This window comes from Leishmania infantum, chromosome 14, assembly GCF_000002875.2.
Source record: "Leishmania infantum JPCM5 genome chromosome 14".
NCBI lineage: Eukaryota > Euglenozoa > Kinetoplastea > Trypanosomatida > Trypanosomatidae > Leishmania > Leishmania infantum.
The window spans coordinates 52,117-71,970 of NC_009398.2; the positions used below are offsets into that span (position 1 = coordinate 52,117).

Consider the following 19,854-nt stretch of genomic DNA (forward strand, 5'->3'; position numbering starts at 1 on the left):
CCTCACGGCCTGAACCGCCCTCCTCCTCCCCTCTCAGTCCACCACGGCTGCTGTTGTGCAGCACGGTGGCGCCAGCGGGACTGCCCTGAACCTGGAAATCCGCCCAGTTGTGGTGCTGGATGGTGTTTTGACGTTCTACGCAGCCCCCCCCCAAGGTCGCTTGCTGTAGCCGTTTCACCTCTCGTCTGCCACCTAGACTCAACAGCTGGAGAAGTCTTCGCGCACTCTACGGCGCGTGCAAGCTTGAATATATAGTCGCACCTGCCAACTGTACGGTTGTGCGCATCGTATGGCACCGCCCGTCCCTCCCTCCCTCTCAGAGAGCTGCCAGCTCCATTGAAGCATTCGCCCCTCCCCCGCTCCCTATTCTCTCTTCTCATCACCCTCGCGCACGTGCGTGCACAACACGACTTCCGAAGTTGCTCTCTCGCCCACACCCACACCCACGCCCATCAGTCTTAAAGTTTTGCGCCCGCCTCCTCGACAGCCTTCATTGTATTCAAAACGGAGCGAAGATGACAGACATCGACGTCAAGACGTACAGCGACGACGCCTCGCTCGGGAAGGAGGCGCCGACGATCGAGTCGGCACACCCCATCAAGGGCGAAAAAATCACAATCACGGAGGACAAGATCTACGTGCTGTACTTCTTCAATACTTTCTACCGCGGCGCTGATGTTTGCAACGACGAGTTCACGACGCTGTCGGAGGAGATGGCGGACAAGGCCGTTTTTGTCGCCATCAGCACGGACGCCGACATCGCCAAGACCGAGAAGTACCTGGGGAAGGAGATCATTGATGAGAACACGAAGAAGCGCCTGCGCCTGGATCCGTCCCACATCTGTTACGACGAGGGCAAGGCGGTCAGCAAGAGCTACGCGGAGGTATCGAATCTCTCCGTGATGTCGTGCCCCATGGCCTTCGTTGTCAAGGATGGCAAGGTCGCGTGGCGCCAGCAGTTCCTGCAGACTCACACCGTCAACCAGTCCAACTTCCGCGAGCAGCTCTCCCGCGTGCTGGCTGGTGAGGAGCTCGAGTCTAACGGCCCTCGCCCGAAGGTGGAGATGGAAGAAGAAGAGGCAGAGGGCATGGATGGCGATATGTCGCTGTTCTAAGAAGGAAAAGTCGCACATGTCCACCAGCGCTCCCTTCACCGCACCGTAAGATGGGTTAGAGGTTGTGTATGTGTGTATGAGTGTGTGTGTGTAGCACGAGACATATCGGGCTGCCGGGGAGGGGGGCGGTTGATGTCATGGCAGAAGGAGCATCTTCGCTCTAACTTCCAGGTGCTCAGCATCGACACACGTCTGCGACTTCCTCTGCTCCTCCCCCCCCCCCACACACACACATACACATGCACGCACACGCACGCGCACACACTGCCCTCCCCTCTGTCTGGGCATGTGCGTGTGCGCCTTCCTGTGCCGAAGCAATTATGTTTAAGACGTGAAAAGGGGTAAGCAGCGAACCCGCAACCAACCCCCGAAAGCCAGGCGAAGAGGATCTAACAAGAGGTGTGCTCAGCGGGAGAAGGAGGGGGGCCAAAGTGGTACAGCGTGGGGATGCGTGTCTGTGGGATGGTGAGGACTGTGTACGCGGCTCTCCAAGCGGCGAACCAAGCGCTCGCTCCCTCCTTCCCTCCCGCCCTCGTTTTCCTCAGCAAAAACATGCGCGGACACCAATGGAGCCCACGTGTTTGGTGCGGGGCGGGGGCGTTCCTCGATCGCACGGCATGCTCACACGCACGTGCTGTGCCCCCTCTCTCGAGCGCCGTCATCCCACGATGGGATCGCTGGTCCTCCTCATCCTTGCTCGCTTGTTTAACTCTGTCTTCGGCTGTTTTGTTTTTGTGTTTGTTTCCCGCATGCGCCTGCGTCTGTGCGTGCGTTCTCACGGTTATGTGACGGGATGGGCAACCCTCCCTGCACGCGCCACACTTTAAGACGAGGGCCGACATGAGACGCTGACAACTCTGGAAGACGCCAAGGGTTCGCCGAACACGTTTTTGAAAAAGAATGTAAAGCGCATCTGGCACCGATGCAGCGGGAAGAGCGAATGAGCGCGAGAGCGAGAGAGGCGAGCACGTAAAGACGCGCACACGGAAACGGGAGAAGGACGGCATTTTAGAACACACGTGTATGCGCACAAGTGTGTCGGTGTGCGTCTGTCAGCAGGTTTGCATGTCTTCGTCTCGGCACTTGCTCGCCTCCCTCTCCCAATCTCCCTTTCCTTGAGCAGGATCTAAGCAGATCAGCTCAGCCAGGGGGGTGCAAGTGATGCGTCTGCAAAGTAGGTGCGGAGGATGCGTCGATGTGCCGTCGGTAAGGCTGTTTATGTAAGCGTCACGGAGCCACCTTCTCTACCTCATCTCTCTCCTGCTCTTTTTTTTTGCGCTCATATTCGTTCACTCTCCGCCCCCCCCGCACACACACACTCACACATTCATCACTCTTTTTCCGATGCCAGGCTTCATGCAACGGCCCGACCATTCGAAAAGGGCCTCTGCGTTGATTCTCACCATCAAGCCTGAGCCCCATCAGGATAGCACCACTGTCGAAGGCACAGACACACACGGGCACGCCGTGTACCGCCTTACTCCCACCTTAGGCGAAGCAGCAGGAGAGTATCTGCTTGCGCATCCACACCTACAGTCACGTATACCCTGCTTGACCAAGTGCAGCGAGCGCACCCCGCTCCTTCCCCGGTGAAGATGGACTCGCAGGCGCCTTATGGAGATGTCGTTGACGAGGCGACAATGGCCGTCCTCCCTGAGCACGGTCTCGTATTTTCCGAGATCAAGCAGATGCAACTGCAGCTGTGCAAGCCGAAGCTGCTGCCCGTCAAGTCCTACTCGCTGGAGAAGCTCGAGAAGATGGAGAAAAAGTTAGCACACGAGGTCAAGGAGAAGCGCGACGCAAACCGTGCACAAAAGCAGGCAGCACTAGTGTGGACATCGGCAGACCTCACGGCCGGTGAAGGCATCGAAACCATCCCTGCACCGTCACCGCTAGTTACAGTGGCGCCAGCACCTCCCTCTGCGGCCCCTGCTGCAGCCTCGTCGGCCTCGTCGAGGGGGGCGGTGTCACAGGAGACGTTGAGCGCACCGGCGCACACGGAAGAGGAAGCCTGTGCCGACGCCCCTATGAGTGCACCAGAGCGCAGCTCGCGAATCTCGTCATCGACGGACGTCTCTTCTTCCTCTCCTTCTCCCTCGGCGTCTACGACAGACTGAACGTAGAGCTATATGCGTGTGCGCTCAATGGGAGAGCGCGTTGTCGATGGATGTGATCACGCCTGCGGCCACACCCGAGTGATGGAGGAGAGGGCGGCTGTCTGTTTCAACAAGAACACACGAAAAGAAAACAAGCTTCAACCTCACCCCTTATCGAGTGTGACTTACTTCGCGGTGCGGCGGTGTGTTCAATGATCTCAGCCCCTTGGTGTACGCCTTTCCACTCCCGCCCTCCACCTCCACATCTCGCCCCACCCTCTCCTCCTCGCCCCGCTCGTTATTCCTTCTTGGGCACCACCTTCGCCTCTCTCCCTCGCTCCTGTCTTCGCAACACCGCTGTCCATCCATCAACGTCTACGCACGTGTACGCACCGTGGCACACTCACAGTACAGACACGCACGCAAGCAGGGGCCTCCGGGGTATCGCCCCCTCCCCCTCCTGCGCGTATGTCTGGCGGAAGAGTGAGAAGGGCGCGCGGCGATTCAGAGCGGTGAGCCGTGCTTGACGGCGTTCCCTATCTCTTTGCTTCTCCTTCGCCCCCCACCACCACCACCACACACCTCTTACGCACCCCACCGCTCCCCTCACCCCGGACGCATCCCTTCTGGCGTTGTCGACCTTTGCATCGCCCGCGGATGCAGTGCAAGACATCAGCCGCCGTGTTGTATGTCTGCATGATCGCATTCCCATGGAGCTCTCGCGTCGCATCCTTTCGTTGCCCCTCTCTCCGCCTCCCCTTCGTGCGCGCGGCGGGGTGTATGTTCAGACTCGCTCGCCGTGCGTTTCGCCACTCCTCTCGCATCTAACTTGTGTCTCCCTTTTTCGCATGTAGCGGGAAGGAGGAGTGGGTGGGCGCTGCTGACGTTTGCTTCGCCGCTTCGCTTGTGCGTGTGTGTGCACGAATTTGACGAAGGGGAGAAGAGAGCGCGCGCAAGCTACTCCGCGCAGAGGACGCGGCTGCTGGCTGCCTGCCCCCGCGAAAGGTTGCGCTTCCCCCTCCCCCTCTTCCAGCGTGCCGCCTCATTCCCTTTTTCACTGTTGTTCTCTGCTGCGAGGTGCCCGTTGTCCTCCTCCTCTCGCGCGCCTTCGCGTCTTGCCTGCAACGCCTCCTTTTCCTCACCATCAACGCTCACCTTTGTTGTTGTCCGCCGCACTCATCCATCCGAGCGCGCTTGCTTTCACGCCCTGCCGCAGCCGCCACCCCTTCCCACGTGCTCTTGTCCGGCGTACTTCGTCCGTCTGTCTGTGTGGGCCCACGACTGTCCACCGTGGAGTGGGAGGCCGCGGCGCCGCTGTCCGATATCGTAAAGCGCAACGAGACCGTCGCCCTTTTCATGCTTTCGAAGCTCGAGGCGGACGGCAATGGCGAGATCAGCCAAAGCAGGGCAAGGGTGTGTGTGTGTGGTAGAGGGGGGGCAGCTCTGGCGCTCATCCACCTACCCCCCCACACACACACACACCGGCTCTCTGCCCATTCTCTCCTGTACTGAGACGGACATTGATGCCTTTGGAGTCAAGGCTGGTTTTTCCACTGGCGGTGCCGCGATGTGCGGCCTTCGCCCGCTGGCACGCACCTCGCCGTCTTTTCTCACGTCACACGTACCGACAAGCACAAGCCCCAATGGGCAGCTGTCTTCCCACGGCAATCTTGGTATTCTCTACTTCTTCGTTCTCCCCTCACCCTCTCCTCCGCACCCATGCGCATGCACGAGCACGCATCAGCGCCTCCGTTAACGCCCTCGGCAGTCGCCGCAGCCCCCGCGCTGTGGATCGAACGCCTTGGAAAAAAGAGCCGTCGTCAGCAGCGCGCGCACATACGCGTGCACTCGACCATGTACGACGATGTAGAGACGCGTCGGCGCGAAGAGGCCCGCCAGCATGCTGCCGCGTCTCTGATTCAACGGCGATGGCACGAGCACACGGAGCGGCGCAGCTTGGAGCAGGATGCCGCGCCGCTCCGTGGCACCGGCGGCAACAGCGTGCTGTTCGTCGCCTCTGCGTTCGGCGACGCGGTAATGAGCAGAGGAGGCGAGACTGGTGATGTTCTCCCGCCGCTGAACAGCGACGGCTTTGATGAGCTTGCGCAAACAGTGCAGACGCCAGAGGAGAAGCGCCGCGCGTGTGTGGAGGAGTACCGCGCTCTCCTGGCGAAGCGCAAGGCGTTGCTCGAGAGCAACCTGGTCTACCAACAACTGCTGTCACGTCACTACGCGGAGCAGCGACGCCGCAACGGCGAGGACGATGTGGCACAGCTCACAACACCAGATGCGGAGGCAGCGTATTGGGCCCTCGTGCGCCAGGTAGCAGAGGAGCGGCAGCGTGTGGAGGCACGGAGCGCCGCTCTGAAGAAGGACCTCGAGCTACAGCAGCAGCGCTACGAACCTATCATGGAGGAGGCCGCCACACAGGAGCGGAACTTCCAGCAGTACATTCAAGAGCTAACGGCGAGCGTGCGCTTCATGCGGTCCAACCGACCAATCCCAACCGAGGCGATAGAAAAGTACATTGAGCTGGAGGCGGCGCAGCGCAGCGCCATCCATGCCTCTCGCGTGCGCTACCTCCAACTCAGAAATCGCTTACTGCGGCTGCGGCGGGCAGCCAAAGGAGGCGCGGCACTGTCCTCGTCTGCGTCCACCGCAACGGCAGCCGCCACCGGACAGGATGGTGAGGAGTCCAACGCCGCCAACCACCACATGTTCCTAATAGACTTTGAGCAGCTGAAGGTGGAGAACACGAGCCTCAACGAGAAGATCGAGGAGCGATCCGAGGAGGTGCTGAAGCTGCGCAACAAGGTCACCAATACCATTCACATTGCCACGCATGTGCGCGAGAAGTTGGACTGCGTGCGGGCAGAGAACGCCGAGCTGCGCCAGCATGTCGCGAGCACGGACGAGGAGCTTGGTGGTGCGCGTGATCAGCTGGCGAAGTCGAAGCGGCGCCGCGATGCGCACCTGCGCGCCAATACACGGATGAAGGAGCGCATGCCTCTGGTCGGCTCGCGCGATCTACTGATGGACTACGAGAAGCGCAAGGCGGTCATCTACAACTACCGCACCCGCTTGGTGCAGCTGACGGACCGCCATAAGGAGTTGACGGACAGCATCAAGAAGGAGGAGTCCACTATCGTCTCTCTCCAGCATGAGCTCAGTCACTACCCAAGGTGAGGCAGTGCGCACGTGTGGGGAGGGTGGCACATGCAGCCCTTCCGCCAGCGTCCGCAGCGGACTCTTGGCACGTGGCAAGGGGGACCGTGTAGACTACCCGATGTGCATTAACGCACTTTTTTGAGAGGACTCCTTTATCTTCGCTCTCGCTTACCACCCTCTTGTTCGGTTCTCCGCCCGACGGCCTTCCCGGGTGTGTCTGCGCGCCCGTCTTGCGCAGCGGCGTGGTGCGGTTTGCGTGCGGTGTGAGGGCAGAGACGGAAAGGGCAAGGCGGTGCCCAACTCCGCGTTGGCGTGTTCCTTTTCTATGTACTACCCTTGTATGGTTTCCTTGTGCTTGACGATGTATCAGCCCAGCTCAATGCGGCAAAAAAGGGGGACGCGTGGGAGCGTGCCGGGTGCGACGCTGCGCCGTGCAGACAGACGGACAAGAAGCATGAAAGGCGACGTAGAGGTGTGGTGTGCTTCTCTTCCGTCTCACTCACGCCTGGGCAGGCAGATGAGCGACGGCAAACCAATGCACAACTGCCGATGGCAGCAATGAAGTTCAAGCGCGCGCACACACCTATGGAGCCCTGATTGTGTGCGCAGCTAAAGGTGGCGTGTCCTCGTATGTAACCGGAGCGTTTCTTTGCTTCTGCTCGGGCGCGTGTGCGAGTGGCCATGCCGTCAGTGTTTCGATCCCCCTGTTATCCCTTCCATCTCTCCATTTTGACTGCTCCTCCACATGGCTGCAGATCCACCTTTCTCCCACGCATCCCTCCGCCCTCTCTACCGCCTCCGTCATCATCACTGACACCCGCTCCGCTTTTATTCCTTTCGTTTATTTGTGTTCGCTTCGAGCCGCCCCACGGCTCACACAGCACACTCTCTGTTTTTGCCCCTGCTTCCCCCTTCCTCCTCCCTTATCTCTCTCTCCCTTTCTGCACCCGTCACATCATCGACGGTGTGTCAGAGGTCAGAAGAGGGCACAGACACACGCGCACGCACGCACAGAGCATAGCGTGAAACTCGCGAAGTACATTGTTTATCTTGCACCCTGTGCGTGTGTGCTGTGGCTGCGTAGGTGCTCGCCACACGCTCGCATCTTCGCCTACAGCGTCTCCCTTCTTCGTTTTCTTTTTTGTTGTTGGGGTGTCTGTGTCCGTGTATCGCTTGGCCGCCTTCCTTCTCCCGGACCTCCACCCTTCTATACACTCCTGCACACGCAGTCACACACACACTCACACACACAAGCACGCGCGCATCTGCTGTGTGCTACTCAAACTATCTCTCCCCGTCTCTGTGTCTGTGTGTCTCTTAGTCGTTTCGCTTGCCCTTGCTGCTTCTTGTTTCCCTTCCCCTATCTCTGCGCTTCGCATCGCCATCCTCCCAACCAGCAGTGTCGCGATCATATTTTGTAGGAGGAGCATATTTGGCTTCGAGCACTGTCCGCGTTCATCAGTGCACGCCCAAAGGACTCACTTGCTTCCTCCCAGACTGTCGCTCGTGCAATCATGCTGTCCAACAACGCTAGCCCTTTCGAGGAGGAGTACCAGCGAACCGCTGCGCCTGCACCGCGGCCGCCTGCCACCGGGTCTTCAAGCGCATCCGTCGGCGACGTAAAGGTGCCGCTCCCCCAAGCACAGAGCTCCCCGCTGCCACCACAGCCGCCCCAGCCGACGGCTGCCTACACAAGCACCGGCTGCGATGTGACGTCTTCAGAATCCATTTTTTCCGCCCCACCCGCGCCGCTGTCGGCGCCGCCGGCAACGGAGAGCGAGCCCTCCATCGCGCCACACACGCACACCCACGGCCGCGTCGTCCTCGCCCGGTTCCGGATAGACGCCGCCTTCAAGGGCAACGAGATGATGCGCCCCATCACATACTTCCCGATCACCACGGAAATTCTCGCGGAGAACGACGCGAGCTTCACCGTGCCGGATGTCCCGGCCAACGCGCCGCATCTTGCCGGCATCGACATCGGCGTGCGGCGCAACGACTGGTCTCGCGGCAACTCGGCGAGCGTGGATCGGCGGTACAGCGAGGTGGTGGATCTGCGAGAGCTGCTCACGTACCAGTTCCCCACCCTCATCATGTCGCCGCTGCCGCGCAAGAGCAGCGTCAGCGACATCGAGACTTACTTCAGCGCCTCGGACGCCTTCGCGGCGCAGCGCCATAACCTCCAGTTCTTTCTCAACGAAATCGCGTGCATGCCGGAGGTTATCTTCTTCTCCGAATGGGTAGCACCGTTCTTCCTGGACCCGCGCGACACCTTCGAGACCGGCACGCTGTTGCGCATGCGCGCCGCCCTGCGCGACCTCCGCCTCGCCACACACCCCTTCCGGGAGTGCAGCAAGCGGCACCGAAGCTTCACCGAGTACACCGCAAACAAGATTGCGGCCAAGTCCAGCAGCCTTGTGCGGTCCGTGGCCGGCTTCTTTTTCAGTTCCAAGAACGACGACAGTGCAACTGACGGTCGCGGCGGCGATGGGCACCCCAACGGCGGCGGCAGCGTGCCGGTGCCAACGTCGTCGTCGTCGTTCACGTACGACTGGACGTATCTGCCGCCCTCGGCCAAGTCCGACGCCTGTGCGTGGGTGCGTGTGTGTGAGCAACTTGCCCGCCGCCAGCAGGCGCTGAAGGCGTCGGCGCGTTCGTTTGAAAAGTACCTGGCTGCTTTGACGCACATGAAGGACGCGCAGCTGAAGGTGGCGCAGTCCTTCGAGAACTACGAGCACACGCTTCGATCCAGCCCGGCGCTTGACGCTCTTGGCGGCGAGTACCACCTCGCGGTCAGCATGATCGACGCCGTTACGCAGAAGGAGCGCGAGTACATAGAGCGCAAGTATCTGAACATGTGCTTGCGGCTGGGCTTCGAGGCAAACTTGATCGATGCGGTATTGGACGCGGTGGATGTGGTGCTGGGTCAGTACCAGTTTCTCTCCAGCGCCCAGCTCATGAATACGCGTGACCGCACACATGAGGAGGCGCTGCTGTACACCCAAGCCGTGAGTCGTGCACTGCTTGCCGACTACCGTGACCGGTACAAGTTCTTCTACGAAAAGCGCATGCGCAACTTGGTGCGGGAGCAGGTGGCCAGGCCCGCTATCGAATGCGCCGCCGCTGTTCAGCAGGTCATGAAAGGCTCTGCGTTGCTGCGCGTCGTGCAAGACGCCTTTTTCACGGAAGTGAATCCCACCGCAAGCTCGCCGGCAGCCGCTGCTGTGTAGCGCGCCTCTAGTGCAGGAAGGTGGTGGAGCAGTAGACGCCAGAGGGAGATAGAGACGCTTTACGTAGCACATCGCCAGATCAGCGTTACGGTCTTTGTGCACTCCCAGCGGCTCCCTCGATCTTCTTTTTATTTCCTCACGCACAGCAGCGGGGTCGGTGGTGGTGGTGGTCAGCCGCATCGCACGCTCTTCAGCGAGAGGGGCACACAGAGAAGAAACACCCTCGCGGGTCCACCCCCCCTCTCTCGCGCGCTGCGAAGGTGTCAGAGGTTGTTTTGTGTTAGCGGCTTTCACGTGTGGAGTGCTCCACAGTTGCTTTTCTTCGTTTCGCTCGTTGTGCTCACGCGTATCGGCGTCCTTTGTGTGTCTGTGCGTCGCCGTGCGGACCGGCGGCTCCGTTAGTCGTGTTGCTCAGTGATCGCTGGTGCGTCAGTGTTGAGTGATTGATGCGGTGTTGGTGCTGTTACTCGGACGCTCCACCGGAGTCCGCCATCGGTTCTCGCTTTCAGCGCTCCCGCAGTTTCCTTGCTTGTGCCGTGGCCTTCTTCGATGCTGTGTCTGGGGGTGGGACCTGCGTGTGCTGATGTGTGGCGTCGTCTCGCGAACCTCTTTGCCTCGGTGGTTTCTGCGACTCGCCGCTGCTGCTGCGTGTGACGTGTGCTTCGTTCATCGCTCCGCCCATCTCAATCTATGATGCCTCTCTCCCTCCCCCTCCCTATCATGCTGGCTTGTGCTCGCGCCGTGTACCACCGCTAATGGTAAGTTGGTGCTTGTGCGGTGTGTGCGGTTGTTCGTGGATTTCACACTGGGTTGCCTCTCTGCCGTGCGTGCGGCGCCAGAAAGGCGAAGGTGGCGGCAGGATCGGATCTGACTCTGTCGGGAAAGCCGGTAATGGCCCGGCCTTCTTTTGTTCTCCCAGATGTCCTCTGTACTCCTTCGAGTGTGCGGGCACTGCGAAATGCGCCTCGCCTTTTCTTCGCCTCTTCCTGTTGTTCCTCCGGCTTGTTGGTTCTCTTCCCGTTGTTGTTGATAAGGCTACTCCCTCTTCCCACCACCACCACCATCACCGCACTACTTTGCCTCTCGCTCCTCCCGAGCGTATATTCCGGTGTGTCGGTGCAGGCGCGCGTATGCTCGTGTATTTCCTGTGCGCTTCCTTTCTCTGTGTCGTTCGTTTTCATTTTCTGACCTCAACGGAGAGAGCGAAACAACAAGCCTGGTGCACACTCGCAAGTGTGTACGTGGTTGTGCGTGGGGCAACACTCGAAACTGCGATGTCCACTTAGCACCCGCATGATCCAAGTGCCATGCGCTGAGGTTGGCGTTGGTGAGAATGAAAGAGGTGGAGATTGCGCTGGGCCTGCTCCGCAGCGGACCACCGGTATCGCCAAAGTACAATGGCGCCACGCTTCGGGCTCGTCCTTTCTCTCTCACGTACGAAGTCGGCATCCCCCCTCCTCCCAGGCGCCGCCACGCCCTCTTCATCCTCTCACCCTGCTAATATACGCACAGGGAGAGAGGTAGATGCGTGCACTCACCGACGCGCGGGCGCTGTCACTTGTTCTCTGCCGAACTCCCTTCTCTCTATCCTCCTGCCTTGTCAACGCTAATATCACGCTGCCAAGCACGCATTCTCGGGTGGGTGCGCTCGCATAACGACCATGTCTCCGCACGTGCACCACCCCACCCCGGTGCTGCTGCTCCTGGCAACTGCCCGTGGTTGCCGTGACACTGATTCGCAGTGAGACCGGGGCGTTCGAGCCGCCGCCATCAAGGACTTTACTGAGAAGCAGCAGGTCTACGCACGCGTCGCTCTCCACTCGCACTCACAGATACGTTGCTACCGAATGTGAAGCAGCACTGGACAGGGACAGGCTGTTGTACCCGTTTCGGTGCCACTTGCGCCGATGGAGGCAAGGCTGGGCTCCTGTTCCCGAGCTACCACGCGACGGAACCAGGCAGCTTGCTAATGTTACCCCCCCCCCAGGCGTGGCCCCAGCGCAGGTGGCGGCGCTGGTCATCGTGGTAACGCTATTGGGTAAAATGCGCACTGAGCGCCTTGACCTACCTTAGCCTCTCCAGCGACTCGCTGACCGACCCTATTTCTTCCAGGTGACCTATGCTGGCGTCGCTTGTGTATCGCATCCAGGGCGGCAGCTCATGCACTGTGGAGCACCGCCGTCGCGAAATGATATGGCATTCCTGTCGAATCTCTTCCTCGACGGCAACAGTCTGGCTGGCACGATTTCAGGCTCGTGGGGCGCGTGGCCGAGCCTGGAAGCAGCGTTTTTCGCAGGCAGCTACCCACCAGGTGCGTCCTCATGGCGCGGGTGAACAGCGGCATCGGGTGCAGCGCTACCTCTGCAGCGGAGGTGGTCGGCTACGGCGCGCCATTGTCTGTTTCGTCGGCCTCTCGCACCGATGAGAAGCCAGCACCGCCTGACACGGCTCCATCGTCGCCGTCCTCGCACGACGGCAACGCCTGCGCTACTTTTATCGAGGCGGTGTGTCCGAGCGCCGATTCGGTGGCCAACTCGCAGCTGGTGCCCTATATCGAATTTGCGTGCTGCAGCAACTACAGCTCCACGGCCACTTTGTGTGGTGGCATGATGCGGTTGATGCGCAGCGGCAAGGTGTACTGAAGGGCGCCAGAGCTGGCCGCATCCTTCACGTGCGGCGCAGGCATCAGCGCACAGGGCGGCGGCCTTCATCTCGGCACGTGGTGCGTCGACTGAGGCCGGAACGCATCTGCTGAGCCTATCTCGGCATTGTTGGGGGCTGCTCTGACGGCCATGGCCTCCCGTGTAGCCGCCATCTCTCGAACACAGACGGTGCGGTTGCCCGTCTGCGCACACACCCGCAGGCGAAAATTGTGAGCTCCTTCGTTGCGGTTTGCACGTCTTTCTACGTGCGCGTGAAGGTGTCTGCTCCTCTCCTTCGTGTGCCCTTCCCCCCTCCCCTCCTCCAACTGCCACCATACCACTCTCACCGTGCGCGTGGGTGTGCGTGTGTGGGTGTGTCAGTGCGCGAGGAAGCTCCTCAGAGGCGGCAACATCCATGTCTTCCCAGGCCCCGCCGCAACGCCTCCGAACTCGGCATCCGCTTCTTCTCCCGGCAGTGGGGGGGACCTCGAGGCGATGGATGCACTCCTCCAACACCTGCACCCCCTCCCCTCCGCAGCATGATGATCGAGCCATGCGCACTCACAACATCCACGTGCGCAGGACTTCCGCTCTTTCCCCAGTCTTCGTTGCTCATGAGATGCCACCGCTAGCCGGCGTAACATGTCTGGAGCCCCGCAAACGTGAGGCCGCGCGAGGCGCGGCCATGCATGAGAATGTCCATGCACAGCTGCTCTTCCGAGATCAGTCCACTGGGGCCCCGCTTCTACTGAACCCCCTTCTGCACCGTCAAGGCCACGGCCGCATACGGAATACGCGTGTCTGGCATACTTCCTATCGCGTGAGAAAGGGGTCGGAGTGGAAAGTGGCAATGGCGGGATCGTGCGTGTCCAAAGGTTTCCTCAAGGGGCCAGTGCACACGCACTCGCTGGCGCAGGCCGCAGAGCAGGAGGTACGGAGGAAAGCGCGCAAGTTAGTCGTCAGCCTTCGCGATAACAGATGTGTCTGCGTCTCCCTCCCTTCTCGCTCTCGGACACGCCATGCTTTCTCTTCGTCATCTCACGTTGTTGCTGTTACCGATGGAGCTCGTGGCGTGTTCCTGTGAAGGGATGTGTGGGTCGGTGGTACTCTGCGTACTTGCGTCAGCCGCCAGCTCCTCCCCCCTCCCAACCACCACCATCACCACGGTTGCCCCCCCCCTCCGAGGGTGCGTTGCGCCCTCCATTACACGAAGGCATCCTAAGTGAGGGAGAGATGCGTGCGCATGCGGGAGTGGGAGAGAAGCACGTTGTACCATGCGAAGCGAGAAATACAAAATGAAGAAAACATGTGTCGCAGCCTTCCCTCTCTCTCTTCATTGAGACATGTACCATCGATGACGGTGCTGTGCGGAAGGCAAGCGATATGCGCTTGCCGTTTTCGCTGCGAGGGTATGCAGCAAGTGAAGCGACGCACGTGTCGTCCTGCTATCGTGGTTGTGCTCAGCACCTACTCGACTATTCCGTCGTTCTCTAACATACACACACACACCTCCAACCACTCCCACTATCCATCTCTCACCTTGACGAGCACGCACAGAGGCATACATCAGGAAGACGCGCACACGCACACGGGGGCGCCTTGTGCTTGATAGCCTCAGGAGCTCCCACCCACCCCCCACCACCACCACCGCTCTTGTGCGTCGTTGCGGCCCTGCGCGCGTTGTGTGAGGCAAAACAGCTTCTCCTTTAGGCGGTTGCATTGAATTTGTTTTAGTAGCCCCTGCACTCGTCCTCGCACAGCGACCATGGATGAGCTCTTCGACGAGAAGGACTGTCACCGTCACCCGCCGCTCGACCTCACGAGTCGCGCCTTTCAGCCAAAGAAGTACATCCAGCGTGTCTTGGCCAATGTCTCACATGCGGTGTTCGAAGGCCAGCTCGTCGACAAAGTCGGGGTAGCGGAGGAGGACACCGGGGAGGCCCTCAAGCAGCTCATACGCGACAACCTCGGCGTGTTCATCAACTCTAAGGATGCCATGGACGCCGTGTACAACTCCGACGCGGAGCTCTTCACCGGCGAGGCCCTCGAGGCCATCACACGGTCGTTCAAGAGCGCGTCGACCAGCTGTGAGTCGCTCGTGCGGCCCATCACAGCGACGTTTCTGGACGTGCAGAAAAGCCGAAAGAGTCAGGACATGCTCGACAAGTTCTTCAGCGTTCTCGGCGTCCCTGGTGCAATCTACGACAGTTGCGGCGCCAAGGTGGCGCAGCGGCGACAGACCGCGACGGCGATGACGGCGGCAGACGGCTCCACCAGCTCCGACGACGACGACAGCGCGTCGCGCGAAGGGGACGCTGACGAGGCTCGTGGTTTGAGTGGTCGAGACGACCAGCCAAAGAAGGAGCCTCACCGAGCCACGAAACGCAAGGCCTCAGGCGACTACGACGACGACGTCCTCGAGGAAGAAAACGAGTACGAGGAGGACGAGAGTGACAGCGACGAGAAGGGCACCTCTGCTGCCGCTGATGCCGCTGCCAAGCCGCACGGCACCTTGGAAGGCCCTGCTGACAGCACCGCCCCCGCGGACATGTACGTACTTGAAAGCGGGGAAGAAATCTATTTTTGGTACGGCACCCCTCTGGTGCGTCTCAAGGACGTTGACGCACGGCGGCAACATGTCGACCATGTTGCTAACTATGAGGCAGCCGTGCTGCACCTGCGCCGTGCCATGCTATACCTCGAGGAGACGTACTCGCTCATCGACGGTGCGATGCTGACTGGAGACGACGGGGAGCCGTCAAAGGCAATGCAAGCGTCAGCTGCGACAGGAGATAGCCGCTTCCCGCCTGCCGGGCAAGGCACTACTTCGGCTGCGACAGCGGGAGCAGTAGCCGGGTCGTCAAAGAACGTGAGCGCTGCCGGTCGTAGCGTGTTTGCCTACAAGTTCGCCATGGCCCTCCTCCGCGCCGCCTTGTACCTCTGCAGCCAGCTGGCCGAGGAACTCATCTACGCGAACCCAGCCGACACCGTGCTCATTGAGGATACGCTGTCCATGATGATGGACACCAGCATCGCCTCGGTGAAGCTGCATCACTTCTGCGCCGTGCTGCAAGAGGTGCTTGGCGAAGGCGATCGGCATGAGCAGGTGCTGACCAAGCTGCGCACGCGGCTGTCCAGTGGCGGGGCAACAGCTGAGGGCTTCAGTCCGAAGAGTGGCCGCACCGTATCGCAGCCGGGTGTTTCCGACGATAGTACGGTCAGCTTTTCTCCCAACAGGCCCGTGGCCGAGGCTGGCGCAGGTGGTGCTGCGGCAGCGTCGGCTTCCTCTGTCACTGCTCCGCGAGGCGGCACAACGGCCTACCAGCACCCCGTGCAGTTCTTCATATCCATTGTGCAGCGCCAGCAGAAGCACCTCTTCCACTCCAGCGCTGCCGGCCTCCTGCGAGAGGCGAGTGGGTGGTTGTGGAAGGCACAGACAGACGCAGCGCGCGGTCTGAAGGAGCGACATCGGCAACAGGAGCAGCGGCGGAAGCTGAGCATCGCAGCAGCTGGAGGGGCGGACGCTGGGGAAGGCACAGCGGCAGAGCTGCTGAGCGGGAGCGACATCTGCGGGCGCAGGCTGTCGCAAAACTCGTACCTCGGCGTCAGCATCAGCGGCGACGGCGGTTTCATCGGCAACGCGAACGACTCCTTTCTCCAGGAGTGCTCCTTCACACAGGTGAATGCGCTCGTCGTCGGCGGGCGGCGACAGTCGTCTGCGGGCTCACCGACGAGCGGCGACGGCGACGGTGTGGGTGTGGCAGCCAGCGGCAGCGCCACGGTACGCAGTGATGACACCCCGACAGAGGAGAATCGCCAGGCTGTCGGCATCATCCCCGACGCCTACGTGTCAAGGCTGCTGGATGCCCTCAACACCCCGGAGTCGCCCTTCCCCACCAGCGCCGAGTTCCGGGTCGGCACTTTGGACATGGATGCGGTGCTCGTGTCCAGCTGTCTGCAGATCCGCATCCACAGCTCCTCCCTGCTCAACCAGCTGTTCACGCGCGCTGAAGTCGAGTCGGCCGTGATGGCGCAGGCATGCTCTCTCAATACCTTCGCCCTGCGACTGTGCACCGAGTGTGTTGGAACGCTCGAGCACGTGGTTGGCTCCTATTGGGGCGGCATCGCGACTGCGCTGCACTCGGGCGTCTTCGACTTCGTTCCTGAGCTGGGCTCGCCGCTGCACACTATCTTGACCCAGCTCTTGGGCAACACGGCGGCCCAGGCAGCGGCAGGCACCGGTGGTGTCGCGGCGGCCGGCAGCGGCGGCGACGGGTTGCAGCGCTCGCCGTCGACTATCCTCAGTGGCACACACTCACGCTCGCTAAGTCGTGTAGGAGAGATGGATGACAACGCCCACGTCTCCGATGGCGGCGCCGCCGTGACGGGCACAGCAAACCACGGCGCGCCCGCGGCGGACACGCGAGGGAGAGCGGCAGGCGCCGGCGTCGGGCCCGGTTCCATCGAGCAGCTGCCGCGCATACGCTTCGTACCAACGTTGCCGCATGTTTTTCACCCCGCTGCAGCCGACGCGGCTAATGAAAGTGCAACACAGCAGTCTACTCGCCCGAAGCGCCTGCGCGACATCTCGGTGCAGGCGGTTCATGACATGATCAGCACCGCTGCAGCCACGCTGCAGGCTCTCTTCTTGGCCTTCATAAACAGGAGCGTCGTGGACGGCTTCGTGAGCGCCCTGGCGCAGTATCGGGCGAGTGATCTGAGACGCTACGGCCGCTCCGAGCGTGTCGAGCTGCACGCGGCCGTCCTCTACGAGGTCATTCTTAGCCAGTGGGAGCGCATGATGAACCTCGTGAGTGACGCGATGCTGCGGCTAAAGATCGTCATTGGCGAGTCCAGCAGCTCCGCCACCATCACGTCGGAGGCGCAGGTAGAGGAAGTCGGTGACCTGCTGCAGGAGCTGGAGCTTTTGCGCTCCACGTGCCTGCGCTGCTACCTGCATGGCATCGGCGTGCTCAGTAAGGCGTACCTGACGGCGCTCCCGCTGCTGCAGCGGCACACCGACAAGTCGCTCGACGCGCGCGTCCGCTCCCGGCTCAGTCGCGACTCTGTCTCTTCCCACGCGGTCCACAAGCTGCTCAACGTCTTGTCGGTCGTCATGGATCGCTGCGTCCCCTTCTTCGCGCGCGATACGGAGGTCTACGAAAGCGTGGACCTGTTCGCCATCAAGTCGGGGAGCCTGCGCGACGACGCCGTCGAGGACGCGGTGGCGGGCGAAAGAGGAGGCAGTGACGCTGGCACACGCAGTGCTGCGTCGCGTCGTCGTCGGCTTCTGCTCCAGCGCCCAGAGAATGATCTCTCCGGTAGGGGAAGGTGCGGCGACAGGTCGGGCACGGAGCGTCACGGACGAGGGTCAGAGTCCTGCGCCCCGGCCGCTCTCGGAGATGGCACCGATGCCGTCGTGGACCCCATTTCCGAGCTCATCGCGCAGTTCCACAGAAAGCTAGTGATGGAGAGCCTACAGGACCACGAGGAACTGGTACTCGCTCTCCTCTCGCACCTCCTGCTCGCCTTCGTTGACATGTTGCAGCTGAAGTGCCGTACAGCCACGACAGACGTCACCCTGCACCCCGCCGAGCGCGAGCGGTGCGTCGTCGAGTGCATGGCCGACACGCTGTGCCTCGCCACAACGTTGACGCCTATTCTCACGGAGCACCTGCTGGCGCCCTGCTTCTTCGAGTTGATTGCGCGCCAGCTGCCGGAGCTGTGCGCGACACCAGTCGACGTCGCCGCGATGCTGCAGAGTAAGCAGCAACAGTATAGCCAAGTCTACCTGTCGGTGGTGGAAGAGCACTGCCAGCTTGCTGTGGACGCCATGATGAACGCGTACCTGGCGCTGGCCCAGCAGCCGATCACGGACCTCGTCAGGCGACAGGGATTTGTGCAGCCGCTCTTCGACTGGCAACGCGTCTCTCCGCACACCACAGCGGCAGTGCGCCCGTACATCGCCGACGCGATTGCGTGCATCGCTCGCGCGCACGAGACGCTAAATGCGATTCGGCAGCCGGTTCTCGGCAGCGCCGCCACGCAGCGCCTTGTGGCGCACCTCGTGCGTACCTTCCTGACCTCCTTCACCAGCGACGTGAACGTCTTCGAGCTCTCTGTCGAATGCAGCTCCAGTTTCTTGGTGTACGGCCTGACACTGCTTGAGGCCGAGGCCGCCACGATCCTGAGCGTCGTGGACGCGGTTGTGGTGCACGTGAAGGCAAACCCCACCACAAATGAGCTGCTACCGGAGCTGGCGGTGACGCGGGAAAACCTTGTCGCCGTCACGAAAACCTTGGAGAGCTACGCCACCTCCGTCGGCGAGGCGATCGTTGCCGCACGCAACAGCGAGGGAGGTGGTGCGAGCGAAGCGGTCATCGCCCTCTCACTCCTGTCACGTGGCAAGCGACACGAGCGGCGCGACGGAATGGTGCAGGCAGCGATGCGCACACTGGAATACATGCTAGAGGCCATCAACACGGAGCTCGAGGAGTCGTCGCTGTCAAGCGCGGCGCTGCTGCAGCTGCGCAGTGCGGCAGAAAAGGGAGACGGTGCCGCGGGCAATGGCTTACGCAGCGCTGTGGCAGAGCGCATCGTGCAGCGCATCGAGCGACGCAAGGAGGGTTACGAGCTCCGCCGCGCTCGCGCTGCAGCGGCAGCAGAAGTGGAGCGCCAGCGGAAGAAGGCGTCGGTGTCTGCGGCTTCGCCCGAGGACGACAGTGGCCCTGCAGGCGGCTCAGACAGCGGCGCCGGTAGGGGCGGCCGACGCCAGCCGCTGCGTCGCCGTGCGGACGGGCCACAACCGGCGCCCACCTCAGCCGCTCTCGGCGACGCGGAGAGCGCAGAGCACCTCACCCCACGCACCGTGCAGGAGAGCGAGAGAGAGTCGTTGAAAGCGGCAGAGGCGGCCAGCAATGTGTTCCGACTTGCGCAGGACCAGCGGCAGAAGCGCCGGGTGCGGCGCGTGAGTAAAGTCGACGCGGCCGACGGTAGAGGTGCAGACGGCGGCGCGGAAGCCGGCGAGGTGAGCGCGGGAACAGCCGAATCGGGGCCCACACCCGCAACGGTGCCGCCGCCGCTTTCGGTGCCGCTTGCGGGCTATGCGGCGGGCGGCAAAGATGACGAAGGCAGTGAAGGGGCTGAAGCGGTGCCGGCGCGTCATCGGGTGTCCCGGCACGCGCGTCGGCGCCTCGTCAGCGGCGACAATGACGGCGGGGTGCCGGAGCGGCACGAGAGGCGCGCCAACCGCTTCCGGCGCGCCAATGTGCTGTGAGGACGAGTGCACAGCGCCTCTCGGGCATTCTCAACGATGGAGAGCATGCGGCCAAGAGCGGAGGCGGAGAGTGGGTCTGCCGAGGGTGGGCTTCTACCCGTCCGGCCCCTTCTGTTGTGTACCCCTTGTGTGCGTGCGTGCGTGCGTATCAGTGGATGTGCGAGTGAGGAGCGGCTCGTGGGATTTCGTCTGAGCTGCCGTGGCGCCGTATCGCCGCGTGCTCTGTGCTGTTCATCTGCAGCGCCTCTCCGCTTGAGTCGACAAGCACACGCACACACGCATCATAAGACGCTTCGCAGTGAGCGAGGTGCGAAGAGGTGGCGATGC

General features: G+C 61.7%; 5 protein-coding genes across 5 annotated transcripts; all 5 read left to right on the plus strand.

Moving 5' to 3' along the window:
* Positions 1-515: 515 nt before the first annotated feature.
* Positions 516-1,115, plus strand: LINJ_14_0190 (conserved hypothetical protein; the record flags this gene model as incomplete). Its single annotated transcript, XM_001464165.1, has 1 exon — positions 516-1,115. The coding sequence occupies one exon, from the start codon at positions 516-518 to the stop codon at positions 1,113-1,115; it is 600 nt and encodes a 199-aa protein (XP_001464202.1).
* A 1,595-nt stretch (positions 1,116-2,710) lies between these two features.
* On the plus strand, positions 2,711-3,232 carry LINJ_14_0200 (hypothetical protein, unknown function; the record flags this gene model as incomplete). The annotated part of the gene is made up of 1 exon (XM_001464166.1): positions 2,711-3,232. The coding sequence occupies one exon, from the start codon at positions 2,711-2,713 to the stop codon at positions 3,230-3,232; it is 522 nt and encodes a 173-aa protein (XP_001464203.1).
* Positions 3,233-5,065: 1,833 nt separating this feature from the next.
* LINJ_14_0210 (conserved hypothetical protein) lies at positions 5,066-6,397 on the plus strand (the record flags this gene model as incomplete). Its single annotated transcript, XM_001464167.1, has 1 exon — positions 5,066-6,397. The coding sequence occupies one exon, from the start codon at positions 5,066-5,068 to the stop codon at positions 6,395-6,397; it is 1,332 nt and encodes a 443-aa protein (XP_001464204.1).
* Positions 6,398-8,244: 1,847 nt separating this feature from the next.
* LINJ_14_0220 (conserved hypothetical protein) lies at positions 8,245-9,609 on the plus strand (the record flags this gene model as incomplete). Its single annotated transcript, XM_001464168.1, has 1 exon — positions 8,245-9,609. One exon carries the CDS (start codon positions 8,245-8,247, stop codon positions 9,607-9,609), a length of 1,365 nt encoding a protein of 454 aa, XP_001464205.1.
* Positions 9,610-14,016: 4,407 nt separating this feature from the next.
* LINJ_14_0230 (conserved hypothetical protein) lies at positions 14,017-19,527 on the plus strand (the record flags this gene model as incomplete). The annotated part of the gene is made up of 1 exon (XM_001464169.1): positions 14,017-19,527. One exon carries the CDS (start codon positions 14,017-14,019, stop codon positions 19,525-19,527), a length of 5,511 nt encoding a protein of 1,836 aa, XP_001464206.1.
* Between the last annotated feature and the right edge of the window lie 327 nt (positions 19,528-19,854).